The 16,404-nt window shown below is 40.9% G+C and overlaps 1 protein-coding gene across 2 annotated transcripts in view; it reads left to right on the top strand.

Annotated features, from left to right (window-relative positions):
• Positions 1-16,404, top strand: part of CMSS1 (cms1 ribosomal small subunit homolog) — a 406,540-nt gene that overhangs the window by 354,298 nt on the left and 35,838 nt on the right. For both annotated transcript variants that reach the window (XM_081086727.1, XM_081086728.1), the window contains exon 2: positions 15,889-15,977. In XM_081086727.1, coding sequence (XP_080942853.1) covers positions 15,889-15,977 — 89 coding nt within the window. The remainder of the gene's footprint in view (positions 1-15,888; positions 15,978-16,404) is intronic.

A 16,404-nucleotide genomic window follows, 5' to 3' on the forward strand; every position in this document is an offset into this window, starting at 1 on the left:
ACACTGGCACTTCCCAAAATGTGCGCACAGAGTACTGTTCTGGGAGTGCTAACAGTTGTGCTGCACAGAGCTGAGGTCAGGGGTCAGATAAGTCTGAGGATGACCTCATTTCCATTCCCACACTTGGATAGTAATGCATATTAATATATTAAAGAATCCTTGCAATAAGACAGATACTAAACAGATGGGATGTGGGAATGACAGGCATAAACCAGGACTAGCCTAGGCAAACATAATATGTTTTCTCCACAGCTAAAATACAGGATGGAGGTGGCTTGTGGGGGAGAGTTACTAACACATAACTGGGCAAATTAAGTAGGTTTGTTTGTTTGTTTGTTTCTTTGTTTGTGTTAGAGGGGATGCTCAGCACATTCAGGAGCTCTGTCCCAATTAAATGGGTGTTATTCTATATAATAAAAGGTTAATATGCAAACCAACCAAACGGCAGAACGAACGGTCACTGTGATGTGCACTGACCACCAGAGGGCAGACACTCAATGCAGGAGCTGCCCCCTGGTGGTCAGTACACTCCTACAGGGGGAGCGCCGCTCAGCCAGAAGCCAGGCTCATGGCTGCGAGCACAGTGGTGGTGGTGGGAGCCTCTCCCGCCTCTGCAGCAGCGCTAAGGATGTCCAACTGCTGGCTTAGGGAGCGGGCCTATGCCGTCAGTCAGACATCCCCCAAGGGCTCCCAGACTGCGAGAGGGTACAGGCCGGGATGAGGGACAACCCCCCCCCCCCCATGAGTGCATGAATTTCATGCACCGGGCCTCTAGTTCAAATATAAGAACATACATTATTATGTTAAACTGGGCTCTACCCACAAAGGCCCATGAATTCCAATACTCTGCTTACAGACCAGAACCATGGGAGAGCTAACTAGTTTGTTTTTAAGTTAGAGGGGCAGCATTGCATAGTGATTAAGAGTAAACTCTGAATCAAGACTGCCTAGATCCAAATCCAGGTGCTCACTCTCATTTACCTTGGGTAAGTGCTTTAGTCACCACTTCTGTAAAACATTATCATAACAGTACCCATCTCGTAAGATTGCCATGAGAATTAAATAAGCCAGTGTATTCAGAACATGTTTCTTAAAGGTCAGCCTTCTGTGGTTCTGGGTGCTTTGTCCCCAATGTAGGCTGGTGGTTCCTGAGGGTGCTTGCTATGTGCATTTTTAGAAATTAGTAAATGAAGCATTACTAACCCAGAACAGTCAGAATTTTGAAAAACAACCCTCAAGATTTAATTCTACTGACATGTAACTGGTACACAAATCTTGTAGCATTTAAGCTCCCTGCAGAAAAGAGGTGAAAGATTTTTCATCAGGCATGTGTTTTTGAGATTATCTTATTGATCTTAGTATTTTACCTTCTTTCAGAGTTTCAGGAACCATAAAGCAACTCCAGTTCAGAGTTTTGCCATCTTCAGAAATTCTAGCTCTAAAGTTTTCTGTGGGAACTGGCAAGATGTATTGTAAGCAAAGTCTGGATTTGTTGCTAGGGACATCTTTAGCTGTGAAAATAACATGATTGGAAGGTAGAACAGGCTGCAGCAGTTGCCACTGGGAATGGCAAAATTAAAGGTGAAAAGGGATTCCCCCACTCCCCATTCCAGTTCAGAATGACAACAAAACTTCTGATAGAGAGAACCAACTCATAAGAACTTATATTCAGAAGCATTTGTTTTGTCAAATCTTTTGGAGAGAGGGAGAAGGCATCTTAAGAAGCCTGAGAGATGGAAGAGGTAGATTGTGCCGTTTCTTTCTGGATATGGGGACTAGGAAAAACAAAACCTGAGAGGTATGTGCCCAGCTAATTTAAGCCTAATGAACCACCACAAGCCTGCGGAAGACTTTGAGTGGTCCAATGTCCCCACGCCTGGACCTAGGACTGCATGGCCGGAAAAGGCTGTGACACTGACGATTGAACCTACCCCAGCTTCTCGAGCAGCCTCTCAAAGCAACCAGAGCCCTGCATTAGGCACCACAGACTTGACCTGGCATTTTCTGCTCCTCCAGCCATCTATCACCGAATGCATTTGCACACTAGATCCTAGTCTTCTTTTCTCCACATTTTCCTTTCTTAGTGAAAATTGTGACTGTTTGTTGGATTATAGCCTTAAGACAGCCTTGTTTCTACTTTCAGAAGGTCTTTACAGAGGAGGTGAAACTTGACCTGAATTTTGGAAGGGTGAGATTTTGATAGAAAAGCAGACATGACAAGGATAAAGGGAGAGGTGGCATTCTGAATAGTTAGAATAAGTGAGATATACATTTATAGACAGTACGATTCTTTTCTGGTGTGGATTGATTGATTATAAGCCCTTATTCTTTGGTCATGGCATAGCTGTAGTAATTATTTTGAAAAGTGTACAGAAGCAATAAAGGATGGAATATGACCACAGTTAGTATAAGTGGAATCAGAATTGAGAGCCCCTTTCTCATTGGCTGTGCTTCTCACTGCTTGCCCCTCCCCTCCACTCCTCTACCTCTTCTCCCCTCCACTGCCGTGTTGTTTTGCTGGCTTGGCCTTAGGACCTTCACCAAGTTCACTCTTCACAGGGTCTTGTTCTTTGGATGTGGGAACTGTGTTCTTTCTCAGTGATGCTGGTGGGAGTCCCTTAATAAGCTGAGAACATGTTTCTTAACGAGTAGTTCCCAGCCCTGCCTCTCCTGGCCAAATAAAACATTCTGACTCCTAGGGATGAGTAATTTTAGCAAAACACTTAGACTGTTGAAGTACAGCTGTGTCTCTGGCATTAGTTTTCAGTGTGTATAGTTAGGTTTCTCAGCGGACAGCTGACTACCTCTAGAAATAAAGAACACCCCCCCCCCAATAAGTGAAATTGAACTAAATTAAATAAGAAGGATTTTTAAAAACTGGGTCACAACCTAATGATAAAAGGAGCAATTCGACCAACAGAAGGTTGTAACAGTTCTCAATTTGCATGCACCTAATATACCTAGGAGATAAAAACTAGTAGAATTCAAACATGGACAGATTCCAAATAAGAGTGGGAGATATTAATAAACATTTTAATTATTAATAGATAAAACATAGATATTCATAAAAATATAACAGATTTGAAAACATGCACTAGTTTTATCTATAATCATATATGTGTGTATGTATATATATACATATATGTGGATATGTATCTATAGCTCTACATCTAACAGTTAGAAACTATACATTCTATTCAAAAAGAACTTTGATACATTTTTAAAAATTGACTATATACTAGGTCATAGGCTGGCAAACAGAAACCGATTTATAGATATAGAGAAAAAACTAATGGTTGACAGATGGGAGGGAGTTTGGGTAAAAAGGTGGAGGGATTAAGTACAAATTGGCAGTTACAAAATAGTTATGGGGGAAATATAGCCAATAATACTGTAATAATTATGTATGGTGCCAGGGGGGTACTAGACTTATCAGGAGGATCACTTTATAAGTTATATAAATGTCTAAATAATATGCTGTACATGTGAAATTAATATCATGTCAACTCTAACTGAAATAAATCAAAATTTTAAAAAGGATATGTCATTAAGCTGTAAGAGACATCTTTTCATGCAGGGCTGTGTTAAGATTGTGGACTGTGGGTTTAGAATACCTGGGATTCAAATCCTACCCCTGCCAGTTATTTAGTTGTGTTATATTGTGCAAGTGCTACAAATTGTTTATAAAAATTAACTTTTTAAAATATATTTTTATTGATTTCAGAGAGAAAGGGAGAGGGAGAGAGAGAGAGATAGAAACATCAATGATGAGAGAGAATCATTGATCGGCTGCCTCCTGCAAGCCCCCTACTGCGGATTGAGCCCGCAACCCAGCGTGTGCCCTTGACCAGAATCGAACAAGGGGCCCTTCAGTCTTCAGGCCAGCACTCTAGCCACTGAGCCAAACCAGGCAACTTTTATTATTTTTTAAGTCAGGTTTTTTGAGGAGTAATTTACATATAGTAAAATTAACCCCTTTTAGTATACAGTTCTATAAATTTTGATTAACGAGTACAATAGTACAACCACCACAACAATTCAGAGAACATTTTCATCACCCTCCAGAGGTCTCCCTTCTCCACTGCTCAGTGGCTGCTGATCTGTTTTATGTCCCTATAGTTTTAAATAAACTAGAGTGTTAAATAAATGGAATCACACATTAGATAGCCTCTTGAATCAGCCTTCTTTTGCTTAGCATCAGTCTTTTTAAAAAAAATATTTTTTTTATTGATTTTAGAGAGAAAGGAAGGGCTAAGGATAGATAGAAACATTAATGAGAGAGAAACATCCACCAGCTGACTCCTGCATGCCCCCTACTGGGGATGGAGCCTGCAACCTGAGCATGTGCCCTGACTAGCAATCAAACCAGTAACCTCTTGGTTCCTGGGTCAATGCTCAACAATTGAGCTACACTGGCTGGGCTAGCATCAATCTTTTGAAACTTACTCATGTTGTTGTGTGTTTCAGTAATTTGTTTTGTTGAGAAACCATGAGAACTAATAAGAGAGTTTAGCAGGTTGCTCACCAGGGTAGATCTAGGTTTTTGTGAGGGAAGCTCATACAATTGGGGAAGGCAGAGATGGAGGCTCTCTTAGAAAAGAATATAAAGTTTTTGATACAAAATTAGGTATGAGAGAAGTTATTTTAAATAAGAAAGCACAACAGTATTACTACAAACACAGGAATTCTGAAAATTTTTATTTTACTCACCTCATCAAATAAGAAATAATAAAATATGGTTTCTTTAAAACTATGCAAAATGCACCATCTACTATATCCTATTTTGAATAGGTAAAAACGGGAACCTAATTCTCTGTTTAGTTTTACATTTTTGATGATTGGGAGAATTTTCCCCTGACTGATTTCTGGCTCCTTGCATCCAACCCTACCATAGTTATAGGGATGGGTGCTACAGGCACATTTGTGTCATGACCTACAACATCCTGCCCCCTCACTTTGTATCCAAGTGTCCAGTTAGCACAGGTGGTAGGATTATTCCTTGAAGCATTCCTACCCTAGGACAGCTCCAGTAAATAATTTAAAGATATATATACATATACATATACATATATGTGTGTGTATATATATATATATAACTTCCTCATATATATATATGATTGTGAACCAGGTAATATCCCATTACACTTATACTAAACTAGAGACCTGGTGCACAGATTCATGCACCAGTGGCGTCCCTTGGCCTGGCCTGCGCCCTCTCACAATCCGGGACCCCTCAGGGGATGTTGGAGGCCTGGTGCATGGATTTGGTCCTATCCCTGCAGGCCAGGCCAAAGGACCCCACCGGTGCACAAATCTGTGCACCAAGCCTCTAGTATACATATAAGATATTTAGTTAATCTCTTCACACCCTCCGCCCTCCCCACTTCCCTCTAAGATTCATCAGTCTGTTCCATGTTTCCATGCCTGTGCGTTGAGTGTCTGCCCCCTGGTGGTCAGTGCGTGTCATAGCTACCAGTCAAATGGTCACTTAGGCTGTTATACATATACTAGAGGCCCGGTGCACAAAAATTTGTGCACTTGGGGGGGGGGGAGGGGTGTCCCTCAGCCTGGTCTGTGACCTCTCGCAGTCTGGGACTCCTCGGGAGATAACGCCCTGCTGGCTTAGGCCTGCTCCCAGGTGGCAGAGGGCAGGCCCAATCCCTAGGTGCAGCCCCTGGTCGGGCTCAGAGCAGGGCTGATTGGGGAGTTGGGGCGCCACCCTCAGTCACGCTCAGGGTAGGGCCGATTGGGGGGTTTGGGCACTGCCCCCTGTCACACTCAAGGCAGGGTTGATGGGGACCTTGCGGCGCCACCCCCTGTCACGCACAGAGCAGGGCCCATTAGGGGGGTTGGGGCTCCTTACCCTGTCACGCACAGAGCAGGGTCGATCAGGGGGTTGGGGAGCTCCGCCCTGTCACACACAGAGCAGGGCCCATCAGGGGGTTGGGGAGCTCCCCCCTGTCACGCACAGAGCAGGGCCCATCAGGGGGTTGAGGAGCTCCCCCCTGTCACAGAGTAGGGCCAATAGGGGAGTTGGGGCACCGCCCCCTGTCACACACAGAGCAGGGCGGATCAGGGGGTTGGGGCACTGCCCTCTATCACCCACAGAGCAGGGCCGATCAGGGGGTTGGGGCGCCGCCACTGTCACACTCAGGGCAGGGCTGATGGGGAGGTTATGGCTCTACCCCATCACACACAGAGCAGGGCCCGTGGGGGGGGGGGGGGGGGTTGGGCACTGCCCTCTATCACCCACAGAGCAGGGCCGATCAGGGGGTTGGGGCGCTGCCACTGTCACACTAAGGCAGGGCCAATGGGGAGGTTATGGCTCTACCCTGTCACACACAGAGCAGGGCCCGTGGGGGGTGGGGGGTGCGGGTTTGGGGCGCCGCACCCTGTCACACACAGAGCAGGGCTGATCAGGGGCTGGGGCGCCGCACCCTGTCACACACAGAGCCGCAGGGCAATCAGGGGGTTGGGGAGCTCCCCCATATCAAGCACAGAGCAGGGCTGATCAGGAGGTTGGGGCGCCTTCCCCTGTCACAAACAGAGCAGGGCGGATAGGGAGGTTGTGGCCCCGCCCCCTGTCACACACAGAGCTGCAGGGCGATCAGGGGGTTTGGGCGCTGCCCTCTGTCACACTGATCCCGGTGCTGGGAGGCCTCTCGGCTCCGCTGATCCCTGTGCTGGGAGGCCTCGCGGCTCCGCTGATCCCAGTGCTGGGAGGCACATTACCCTTTTACTATATAGGATAGAGGCCTGGTGCATGGGTGGGGCTGGCTGGTTTGCCCTGAAGGGTGTCCTGGATCAGGGTGGGGGTCCCCACTGGGGTGCCTGGCCAGCCTGGGTGAGGGGATGATGGGTGTTTGCAGCTGGTCACACACCCTTCAGGGTGGGGGTCCCACTGGGGTGCCTGGCCAGCCTGGATGAGGGGATAATGGCTGTTTGCAGCTGGTCATACACCCTTCAGAGGGGGGGTCCCCACTGGGGTGCCTGGCCAGTCTAGGTGAGGGGCTGAGGGCTGTTTTCAGGTTGGCAGGTGACTGAAGCTCCCAACTGCTCCTTTTTTTCTTTTCTTTTTTTTAATTCTGGGCCAGCTTTAGCTCTGGCTCCAGCTCTGAGGCCTCTGCTGCTGAAAGCAGGTATCTGATTTGTTTGGGTTCTATAATCGAAACAATGTATAACTCCAGCTCTGAGATCCCGGCTCGCTGAAAGCAGGTTTCTGGGGTTTTGTTTAGCTTCTATATTTGTTACAATGTTTCATACTGCAGGCTCAGAGGCCGGCAAGGCAGGTGGGGAACGTTGGTTTCCTCCGTCACTGAAGCAAGCAAGCCTCAAGTTAGTTTCAAGCTGCCTGACTGCCAGCCACCATCTTGGCTGGCACTTAATTTGCATATTGCCCTGATTAGCCAATGGGAAGAGTAGCGGTCGTACGCTAATTACCATGTTTCTCTTTTATTAGATAGGATATCTAGATGTGTATTCAACCAACTTCCTCTAACTGTATTCCCAAAATGCTCACTCCCACTCCAACACCACTCATTAGGGGATGGGTGACACAGGATAATTCTAACTGGAAATAGATAGTAGTCTTAACATATTGTGGTTAACATACCTTTCTTTTGCAAATTTTTAAAGAAAAAAGTGACTCTGATTTATTGCCAAGGTCCCTCCCAGAGCCTAGAAAGGGTTGATGCAAGCAAGTGGGAAGCTTAAAGAAATCGATGGGAAATTGGACTTCTGATATTTCTCATATAGAGGACGAAGACAGGGATTGGGGGAAAGTCCTTTTTCACCAGGCCAGTGTTGCTCAATGGCCAAGCGTCATTGACCCTTGAACTAGGAGGACACAGTTCAATTCTCAGTCAGGGCACATGCCCAAGTTCTGGTTCAATCCCCAGTCAGAGTGTGTACAGAAGGCAACCAATGATTCTCTCTCACATCAATGTTTCTCTCACCCTCTCTCTTCCTCAATCTCTAAAAATTAATAAAAACATATTTTTTAAAAGAGAAGACCTTTTTCAGCATGCTCTTCTTGCCATGTATATATATATTAAGATATTTTTCTTGATTTCAGAGAGGAAGGAAGAGGGAGAGAGGTAGAAACACCAATGATGAGAGAGAATCATCAGTCAGCTGCTTCCTATACGCCCCACACTGGGGATCGAGCCCACAACCCGGGCCTGCACCCTGACCTGGAATCAAACTGTGACCTCCTGGTTCATAGGTCGATACTCAACCACTGAACCACACCAGCCGGGCCTTGCCATATATTTTAAAATAACAGTGTACTTGATAAGAATTAAACAAATTCCATCTGGTGATATCTTTTTCTTTATTTTTCTTTTTTCTTTTTTTCTTTTTTAAGTAGACTCAGGGATTTGGGGGTGAGGTGACACCTTCGTGGTGGCTCCAGTTCATGGGCTCAATTAACCACTAGGACTGAGTGGCACAGGTCTGGCATAACTTCCTCAAATGCCAGCAACTAGAGGAACCCTGCTGCTGGGCCCAGGCTGGGTGGCTTGGGTCTCCATGCTTTTCTTTCAGTATTCTCTTAATGGAAATCACAGAACTAGCATCCTTATTTCAGAAGAGCACTTTTCTCTTTTAGAACCAAAAAATATTAGGCTAAAGACACTAATATATTCAACCCATAGTGATATGATAAGAGGTCATTTTATATATTAAAAGGTTTCAAATGAAATAATTTTTGTAACAAGAAATAACTCATAGAGCATTTGATTAACAAAGTATTTTAAATATTTCTTTTGGGGTTTTGTTGTGTAAGAGTCACATCCCTTTTAAAGTATGCTATTTTCAGCTGGATTGCTTAAATACAGATTGTGAAAACTTCCATTTTCGGGCTCTGGGCAATGGAGGGATACAGAATCCAGACATTTTTTTAAAATAAAATAGCATAGCTTGATTTTTTAAAATTTATGGTTTTGATCCTGACAGTTATTTATTTGTTTCATCCTTTTTACCTTAAAGTGATTTTAAAGCTAATAAAAGGGTAGAAGATTTAAGAAAGGGGTTTAATGTTTTACACAGAGAATATGTATTCTATAATAGAAATGTAAATAAAGCAATAGAAAGGAGCACTTTTTACTTATAATCAACACTGGGTCAAGTACTTGAGGTACTCATGGGTACCCTCAAACTGTTTACAGTTGAAATGGAGAGAAAGCCTAGCAATTATGCAATATGTGCACACACTGTGAGGAAGGTTAAAATTTTTGCTGATTTATAAGGTACAGTAAGTGTACAAGTCCTAGCAAAGGCTTACCTGAAGGATTTCAGATGAAGATGGTTGTAGGATATTAAAAGAAAGAGGACAGTATGAAAAGAAGCCAGTGTAAGAAATTTCACAGGACTAAAGGTGGCCTTTTCTGGGGAAGGGTATTCTCCAGGTAGGGTTGCCAGATTTAGCAAGTAAAAATACAAAGCACCATGGTAAATTTGAATTTTAGATAAACAGTTAATAATTTAGCTATTCCCCATGCAATATTTGGGACTTACCTATACAAAAAAATTACTCAATGTTTATATGAAGTTCAAATTTAACAGAGCCTCCTGTGTTTTAGTGCACCCTAGCCCTCAGGCCTTTTTTTTAACTCCATTGTGGCCTCCCTGGGTTGACTGCCATTCTGAACCCAGCTGCCCTCCAGGCACTGAGTCAGAACTGCAGTGACAGGGATGCCTCCACAGCAGGATGGTGCTCCAGTCTGGTCCACAGCCAGCCACACAGCTTTTCCAGCGTAATAATTTTGGGCTTCCTGAAGAATAGTGAATTTCCTTTAAAGACTTTTTTTTTATTAAAGTTTTTATTTTGAAATCAGTGTAGAATCATATGCAGCTGTTAAAAACAATACAAAGAGATCAACCGAAGGACTTGTATGCATGCATGTTAGCATAACCAATGGACACAAGACACTGGGGAGGGGGGCGCTGAGGGCAAGTGCAGGGGAGGGGGGGTATGTAGGGGAGGCGGTGGGGGGAGGTCAATGGGGGCAAAAAAGGAGACACATGTACTACTATTTCTAATACCTTAAACAGTAAAATAAAAAAAGTTTAAAAAAAAAAAAACTTGGGGGGAAAACGACCAAGCATATTTGGAAAAGTACCAAAAATAATTTATAGAAATGGAAAATGTAATTACTAAAATTAAACCTTTAATGAATGGTTAAAAGTCAGATTATATGAAATTGAGTAAATAATTACTGGATGAGATGATAAAACGAAGAACATTACCCAAAATGTGACCCAGTGAGACAAAACAATAAGAAGAAAAATATGAAAAAGAGATTAAAATACATAGAAGGTATATGGAAAGGTCTAACATAGATGATCAGAGTTCCAGAGAGAAACAATAGAAAGAAAAGAAACAATATTCTGTTATTTAATGACAGAGCATTTTTCAGAACTGTGGAAATATATAGTATAAGTATAACTTATGATAGAAGTTGTGATTTTTTGTATACATTTTGCTATAACCTAATAAAGTGAAATGTGATTTTGCCTTACAACTTAAAAAAAAAATACAAAGAAATCATATGTCCCCTTTCCTAGATTCCCTCAGTGATAACAAAACTATAGATCAAAATCAGAACAAGGATATTGACGTGATACAGAACATATCAGGATACAGAACATATCAGGATACAGAACATTTCCATCCCAACAAGAATCCTTCTTGTTGCTCTTTTGTAGCCACACCCACTTCCCTTCCAACCCCATCCTGTCAACTCCTTGTAACCTCTATTCTGTTGTCCATTTCTATAATTTTGTCATTTCAGTAATGTTATATATAAATGAAATCTTACAATATGTAACCTTTTGGGATGGGCTTTTTTCCCTCATCAGAATTCTCTGGAGATTAATTTCTGCACCTATCAATAGTCCATTTCATTTTATTGCTGATTAGTATTCCATGGTATGGATATACCACAGTTTGCTTAACCATTCACCCACTGAAGGTCATCTTGGTTATTTCCAATTTGGGGGCTATTATAAATAAAGCTGCTGTAAACATGTATGTACAGTTGGTTGTATAAACATGTTTTTTTATTTCTCTGGGATAAATGTCCAGGAGTACAATTGCTGTATTATCTAGTAGTTACAGGTTTAGTTTTTATGAGAAACTGCTAAACTATTTTCCATTTGTGGAATGGAAGTGTCTGTACCAATTTACATTCCCAGTGCAATACATAAATTATCAGTCTCTCCGCATCCTCACTCACCACCATTTGGTATTGGTGCAATTTTATAAATGTTAGCTATTGTGGGTTTATCGTAGTAATAGCTCATAGTTTTCATTTTCATTTCCCTAGTGTTATGATGCGGAACATATTTTAATGTACTTACTTGCCATATTGTATTCACTTCAGTGAAATATCTTTTCATGTCTTTTGATATTTCCTAATTTAATTGTCTGGGTTTTTAGTGTTGAATTTTGAGAATTTTTTAATGCTGTCTAGACACTAGTCTGTCCTTTGTTAGATATATGGTTTGTAGCTATTTTTCCCACTCTAAATCTTGTTTTTTCAAGGTCCTTGCAAAGCAAAAGTTTGCAGTTTGGATAAAGTCTAACATTAATTATTTATTTTATTGATTGTACTCTTGGTATCAAAATTAAGAACTCTGCCTAATTCAGATTTTTTTCTAAACTATAAAGGTTTTATACATTTTCCCCCATTTGTTGAAAGGACCTTTCCTTCATTAAATTGCTTTTGTACATTTGTCAAAAATCAGTAGGGCATATTTGTATGGGTCTCTTTATGGGTCTGTATTCTATTTCTATAGCTATGTAAGTCTTGAACTTGCCTAAACTAATTTCTCTCACTTGATTATTCTTTTTCAAAATTATTTTCACTATTCTAGTTCCTTTGCCATTCTACTTAAATCTGTAATAATAAAAGCATAATATGCTAATTAGACTGGACAGCTGAACGACCTTCCGGATGTCCTTCTAGACAACCTTCCAGATGAAGCCAGGGCTGCAATGGCCAAGGCAAACGGCTGCGAGGGCTGAGCCCCTTGCACGAATTTTGTGCATCAGGCCTCTAGTTTTATAATAATTGTATATATCTAGAGGAAATCTTGCTGGGATTTTATTAGAAATTGTATTAAACCTGTATATCATTTTGAGGAGAACTTGTATCTTTACTATGATTCATTGTCCAATTTATGAACATGGTATATCTCTATTTATTTAGGTCTTCTTTGGTTTATTTCATCTGTGTTTTGTGGTCTTCAGCATGCAAGCAAAAATGGTTACATGTTTTGTTAAATTTACACCTAAGTATTTTGGGAGTTTTTCAGCAATTGTAAATGGCACTGTATTTTTTAAAAATATATCTTTATTGATTTCAGCGGGGAAAGGAGAGAGAGAGAGAGATAGGGACACCAGTGATGAAAGAGAATCATTGATCAGCTGCCTTCTGCACAATTCGGGATTGAGCCTTCAACCTGGGCATATGGTATGCCCTGACTGGGAATCGAACTGTGACCTCCTGGTTCATAGGTCGACGCTCTACTACTGAGCCACCTCAGCCAGATGGCACTGTATTTTCATTTTTATTTTTTTTTGTTCACGTGCTCATTTCTAATATATAGAAATAAAATTGATTTTTGCATGTTTATCTTTTATTCTGCAACTTTGCTAACTCTCTAATTAGTTCTAGCAGGGGATTTTTTGTTGTTGTTTTTAAAGATGCCTTGAGATTTTCTATGAAAACAGTATGTTATTTGCAAATAGGAATAGCTTGATTTCTTCCTTTCTGATGTTTACGCCTTTTATTTCACTTTGTCTTATTGCACTGGTTAAAAGTTCCTGCACTGTGTGGAATAATATTGTTCAGAGTAGCTATCTTGTTCCCACACATGGGAAAGCATTCAGTCTTGCATCATAAAGTATGCTTGTTGTAGGTTTTTTTTACATGCTATTTATCAATTTCAATTCTCTTAAGTTTGTTGTTTTATTTCCTACAATATGATCTATATTGGTATATGTTCCATAACTCTTGAAAAGAATGTGTATTCTACTCTTGAGTGCAGTGTTCTACAAAATGTTGATCAGATCCTGTTGGTTACTGTTGTCACTCAGTTTTTCTATATATCCTTGCTGATTTTCTGTCTAGTCATTCTCTCAATTTCTGAGAGGACTGTTGAAGTTTGCACCTTAATCATAAGTTTGTTTATTTCTTCTTTCATTTCTATAAGGTTTTTGTTTGTTTTTTGCTTCTCATATTTTGTAGCTCTGTTGTTTGGTGCATACGCATTTAAGATTGCTATGTCATCTTGGCAAATTCACCCCTTGTCATTATATAATGTCCTCTTTCTCTGGTCATTTTATTTACTTTGAAGTCTACTTTTTTTTTAAGTCTGCTTTACCAAATATTAATATATCTAGTCCTGCTTTCTTTTGATCAATATTTGCATGTTATATTTTTTCCTTCATTTTGCTTTCAACTTGTCTATATTGTTATATTTGAGGTAAGTTTCTTGTAATCAGTATATATGTAGTTCATCTCTTTTAATCCATTCTGTCAATCTCTGCCTTTAAATTGGTGTGGTTATTAGACCATTTACATTATTATAATTATAGATATGTTGGGGTTTAAATCTACCATATTATTTTATTCATTTTTTCTGTTTGTTCGCTGTGTTTTCTCTTTCCTAATTTCCTGTGAGTTACTTGAACATATTTACAATTTTATTTTATTTATTCTTTCTGTTTTTGAGTGTATCTTTCTAAAGCTTTTTTAGTGGTTGCTAAAACTATTAGTGTGGATGTTATCTTGTTACCATTGGCCAGTATGAGAAGTCCTGACTTTACTAGGACTCTGATAATATCCTAGTGGGGAGTGAGAGGTGCATTTCATTACTGCCAGGAGGAGGTGGAAGTCCAGGCTCACCATGTGGTCTCCATTAATACTACAGCAGTGGTGGTGGTGATGAGAGGAGGGAACACGGGTTTGTTACCACTCTTCAGGGATGTAAATCCCTTCGGGGGTCCATTCCCACTTGGTAGGCAGTGGAGGAGGAGTTAGAGAGTCTCATTACAGCCTTGCAAGGGTGAAAACCTAGGCTCCCCACTCAGCCTTTGCTGGAGGGGACTAGGCCACAGTTTTGTGTGGTGTTGGCTGGAGTCTAAAAGTTTTCAGTCTTACTAGGTTGCCCCTTTTCCTGGTTATTTTGTTGAATAGAGAAGATATTTATTGGGGCCTTTTTCGTCTGGTCCTAAATTGGCAATTTCAAGTTGATGCTTCTTAAGATCCAAGTCTGAGATAATGAGGAAAAAGAAAACCCAAGGAGCTCACCTTTATGTTATTCATTGGGCGCCAGAATCCCTCGCCAGTCTGCCTTCTTCGCTCTACCTTTCAGAGACTTCTTAGGTTTGTTTCATATATAAGGCTCAGGATTTTTAGCTGTACTTAGCAGGAGGAATAAGGAAAAATATGATTACTAATACTTTCTCCCCAAAGGGAAAACTTCTATAAATACTTTTGATACCAGTTTAATCACTCATTGAAAATTCCCTGTTAATTCACTACCTGCCCACTGCTCACTCACATCCATTTGCAGCTTTTTCACATTGTGTGTCCCTCAAACCTGATTGATTACCTGTGTGAATATTTTTTTGAAAATTTTATTTTGTTTTTAATTTTTTGGGTAGAATTGTTTTTCATGCTACACAGTTGAAAGTATGTGTATAAATCAGGGTTCTCCAGAAAATACAGAACCAATACACACACACACACACACACACACACACACATATAGGTAGATATAGATATAAAGTAAGGTTTTGGCTCATGCAATTATGGAAGCTGACAAGTCTCAGTATCTGCAAGATGAACTGGCAAGCTGGAGACCAGGAGAGCCTATGGTTTAGTTCCAGTCTAGGGTCTGACATGCTCCAGATGCAGGAAGAGCCCATGTTCAGTTCAAGTCCAAAGGCAGATAATATTCTCTTACTCAGAGATGGGCTAGCCTATTCCAGTCCTTCATCTGGTTGGATATCTGAGACCACCCACATTAGGGAGGGCAATCTGTTTTATTCAGTATACCCATTCAAATATTACTTGATTGAGAAACACCCTCATAGAAATACTCAGAATAATGTTTAACCAAATACGTATTCACCTTGTGGCTCAATCAAGTTGACACAAAATTAATCATTATGGTATGCAAACTTTAAATGCTTGTACTACCAGATGGGTTAATTTGGACCTAAATCTGAATTCCGACCAAGGTTTGCTCATAAATTCATATTTTGAGCTGACTGAGATATATAGGGAAACTCAAAGGGAATGAGTAAAACCTTTCAAAGTTTCCAAATGTCTCTATAAAGCAACTGCTATACTCTGGAAGGCTGTATGGCATTAAGGAAGGTAAGGAACTTAGGGTTGCCATGCTTCTTCAAGAGAACTTTATAAACAGGAAAAGCGTTAAAACTTTTATTTTTCCTGATACTTAGAGTAAGAATTTATCTTTTCCATTATTGAAATATTTTAAAAATTCAAAATAAGAATTTCTCATAACCTATAATCCCCTCTAAGTAGCATTAGCTTTTTTAAATCTAAACATGAGGAGAGTAATATCTGTAAAAATCACTGTGAGTGTGTGTTCCATCATTAAACATCCTCTAATGTTAGACATCTGGATAATCTTCATGTTGCAGCTTTATAAATAAGACTGCCATCTTGGTGCTGAAATCTCCAGCTTCATTTTGGGTCATTTCCTTAACTGCATCTTCCTAGAGGTGGAATTGCTAAATCAAGGGATAGATCCTTCTAGAAAGGTCGTATACCAAGATTGTACTAGCAGTGATAGCAATTGGGGGGAGGGTAAGAGGCTTTTCTGATTTTTAAACTTTATATTTTTCAGAAGCATCAGATGGTGAAGGAGGGGGAGACGTAGAAATGATGCAACAGGAGACAGCTCCAGTTCCTGTCCTGTCGAAGAAAACCAAACAGGTGACAGTCACTATGGGAAAGTCACAGCTGTTGGATTCTGCAGTCATTCTCCTCTACCCTGTACAGTGTTCCCTGTGCCCTAGCAGCAGCTGTTGGCCAGATTTCAGGGAAGCTTTTACCTTCTCTGCTTTGAAAGAGCCATGCTTCATTAATTATCAACAAGCAAGGCCTATTTTTCCCCCTAATATTTTTTTTATATATAAATGTATTTTACAATAATGGTAATGTAGACTTCTGTATTACATTTTCCAGTCTTCTTGTTTTAGGTAAATTTCCTAAAAGGAGACAGATTTCATTAAGATATTCAAGCTTACCCCCCACCAACACATGATTGCAGCACCATGCTATGCTGCCAGCAGGCTCCAGGGCCACATGTTACCCAGCATTATGGTCCGTTGTATGAATTCTTATCACAGTTTTTGCTGCC

This window comes from Myotis nattereri (genome assembly GCF_964212035.1).
Source record: "Myotis nattereri genome assembly, chromosome: 3".
Lineage (NCBI taxonomy): Eukaryota > Metazoa > Chordata > Mammalia > Chiroptera > Vespertilionidae > Myotis > Myotis nattereri.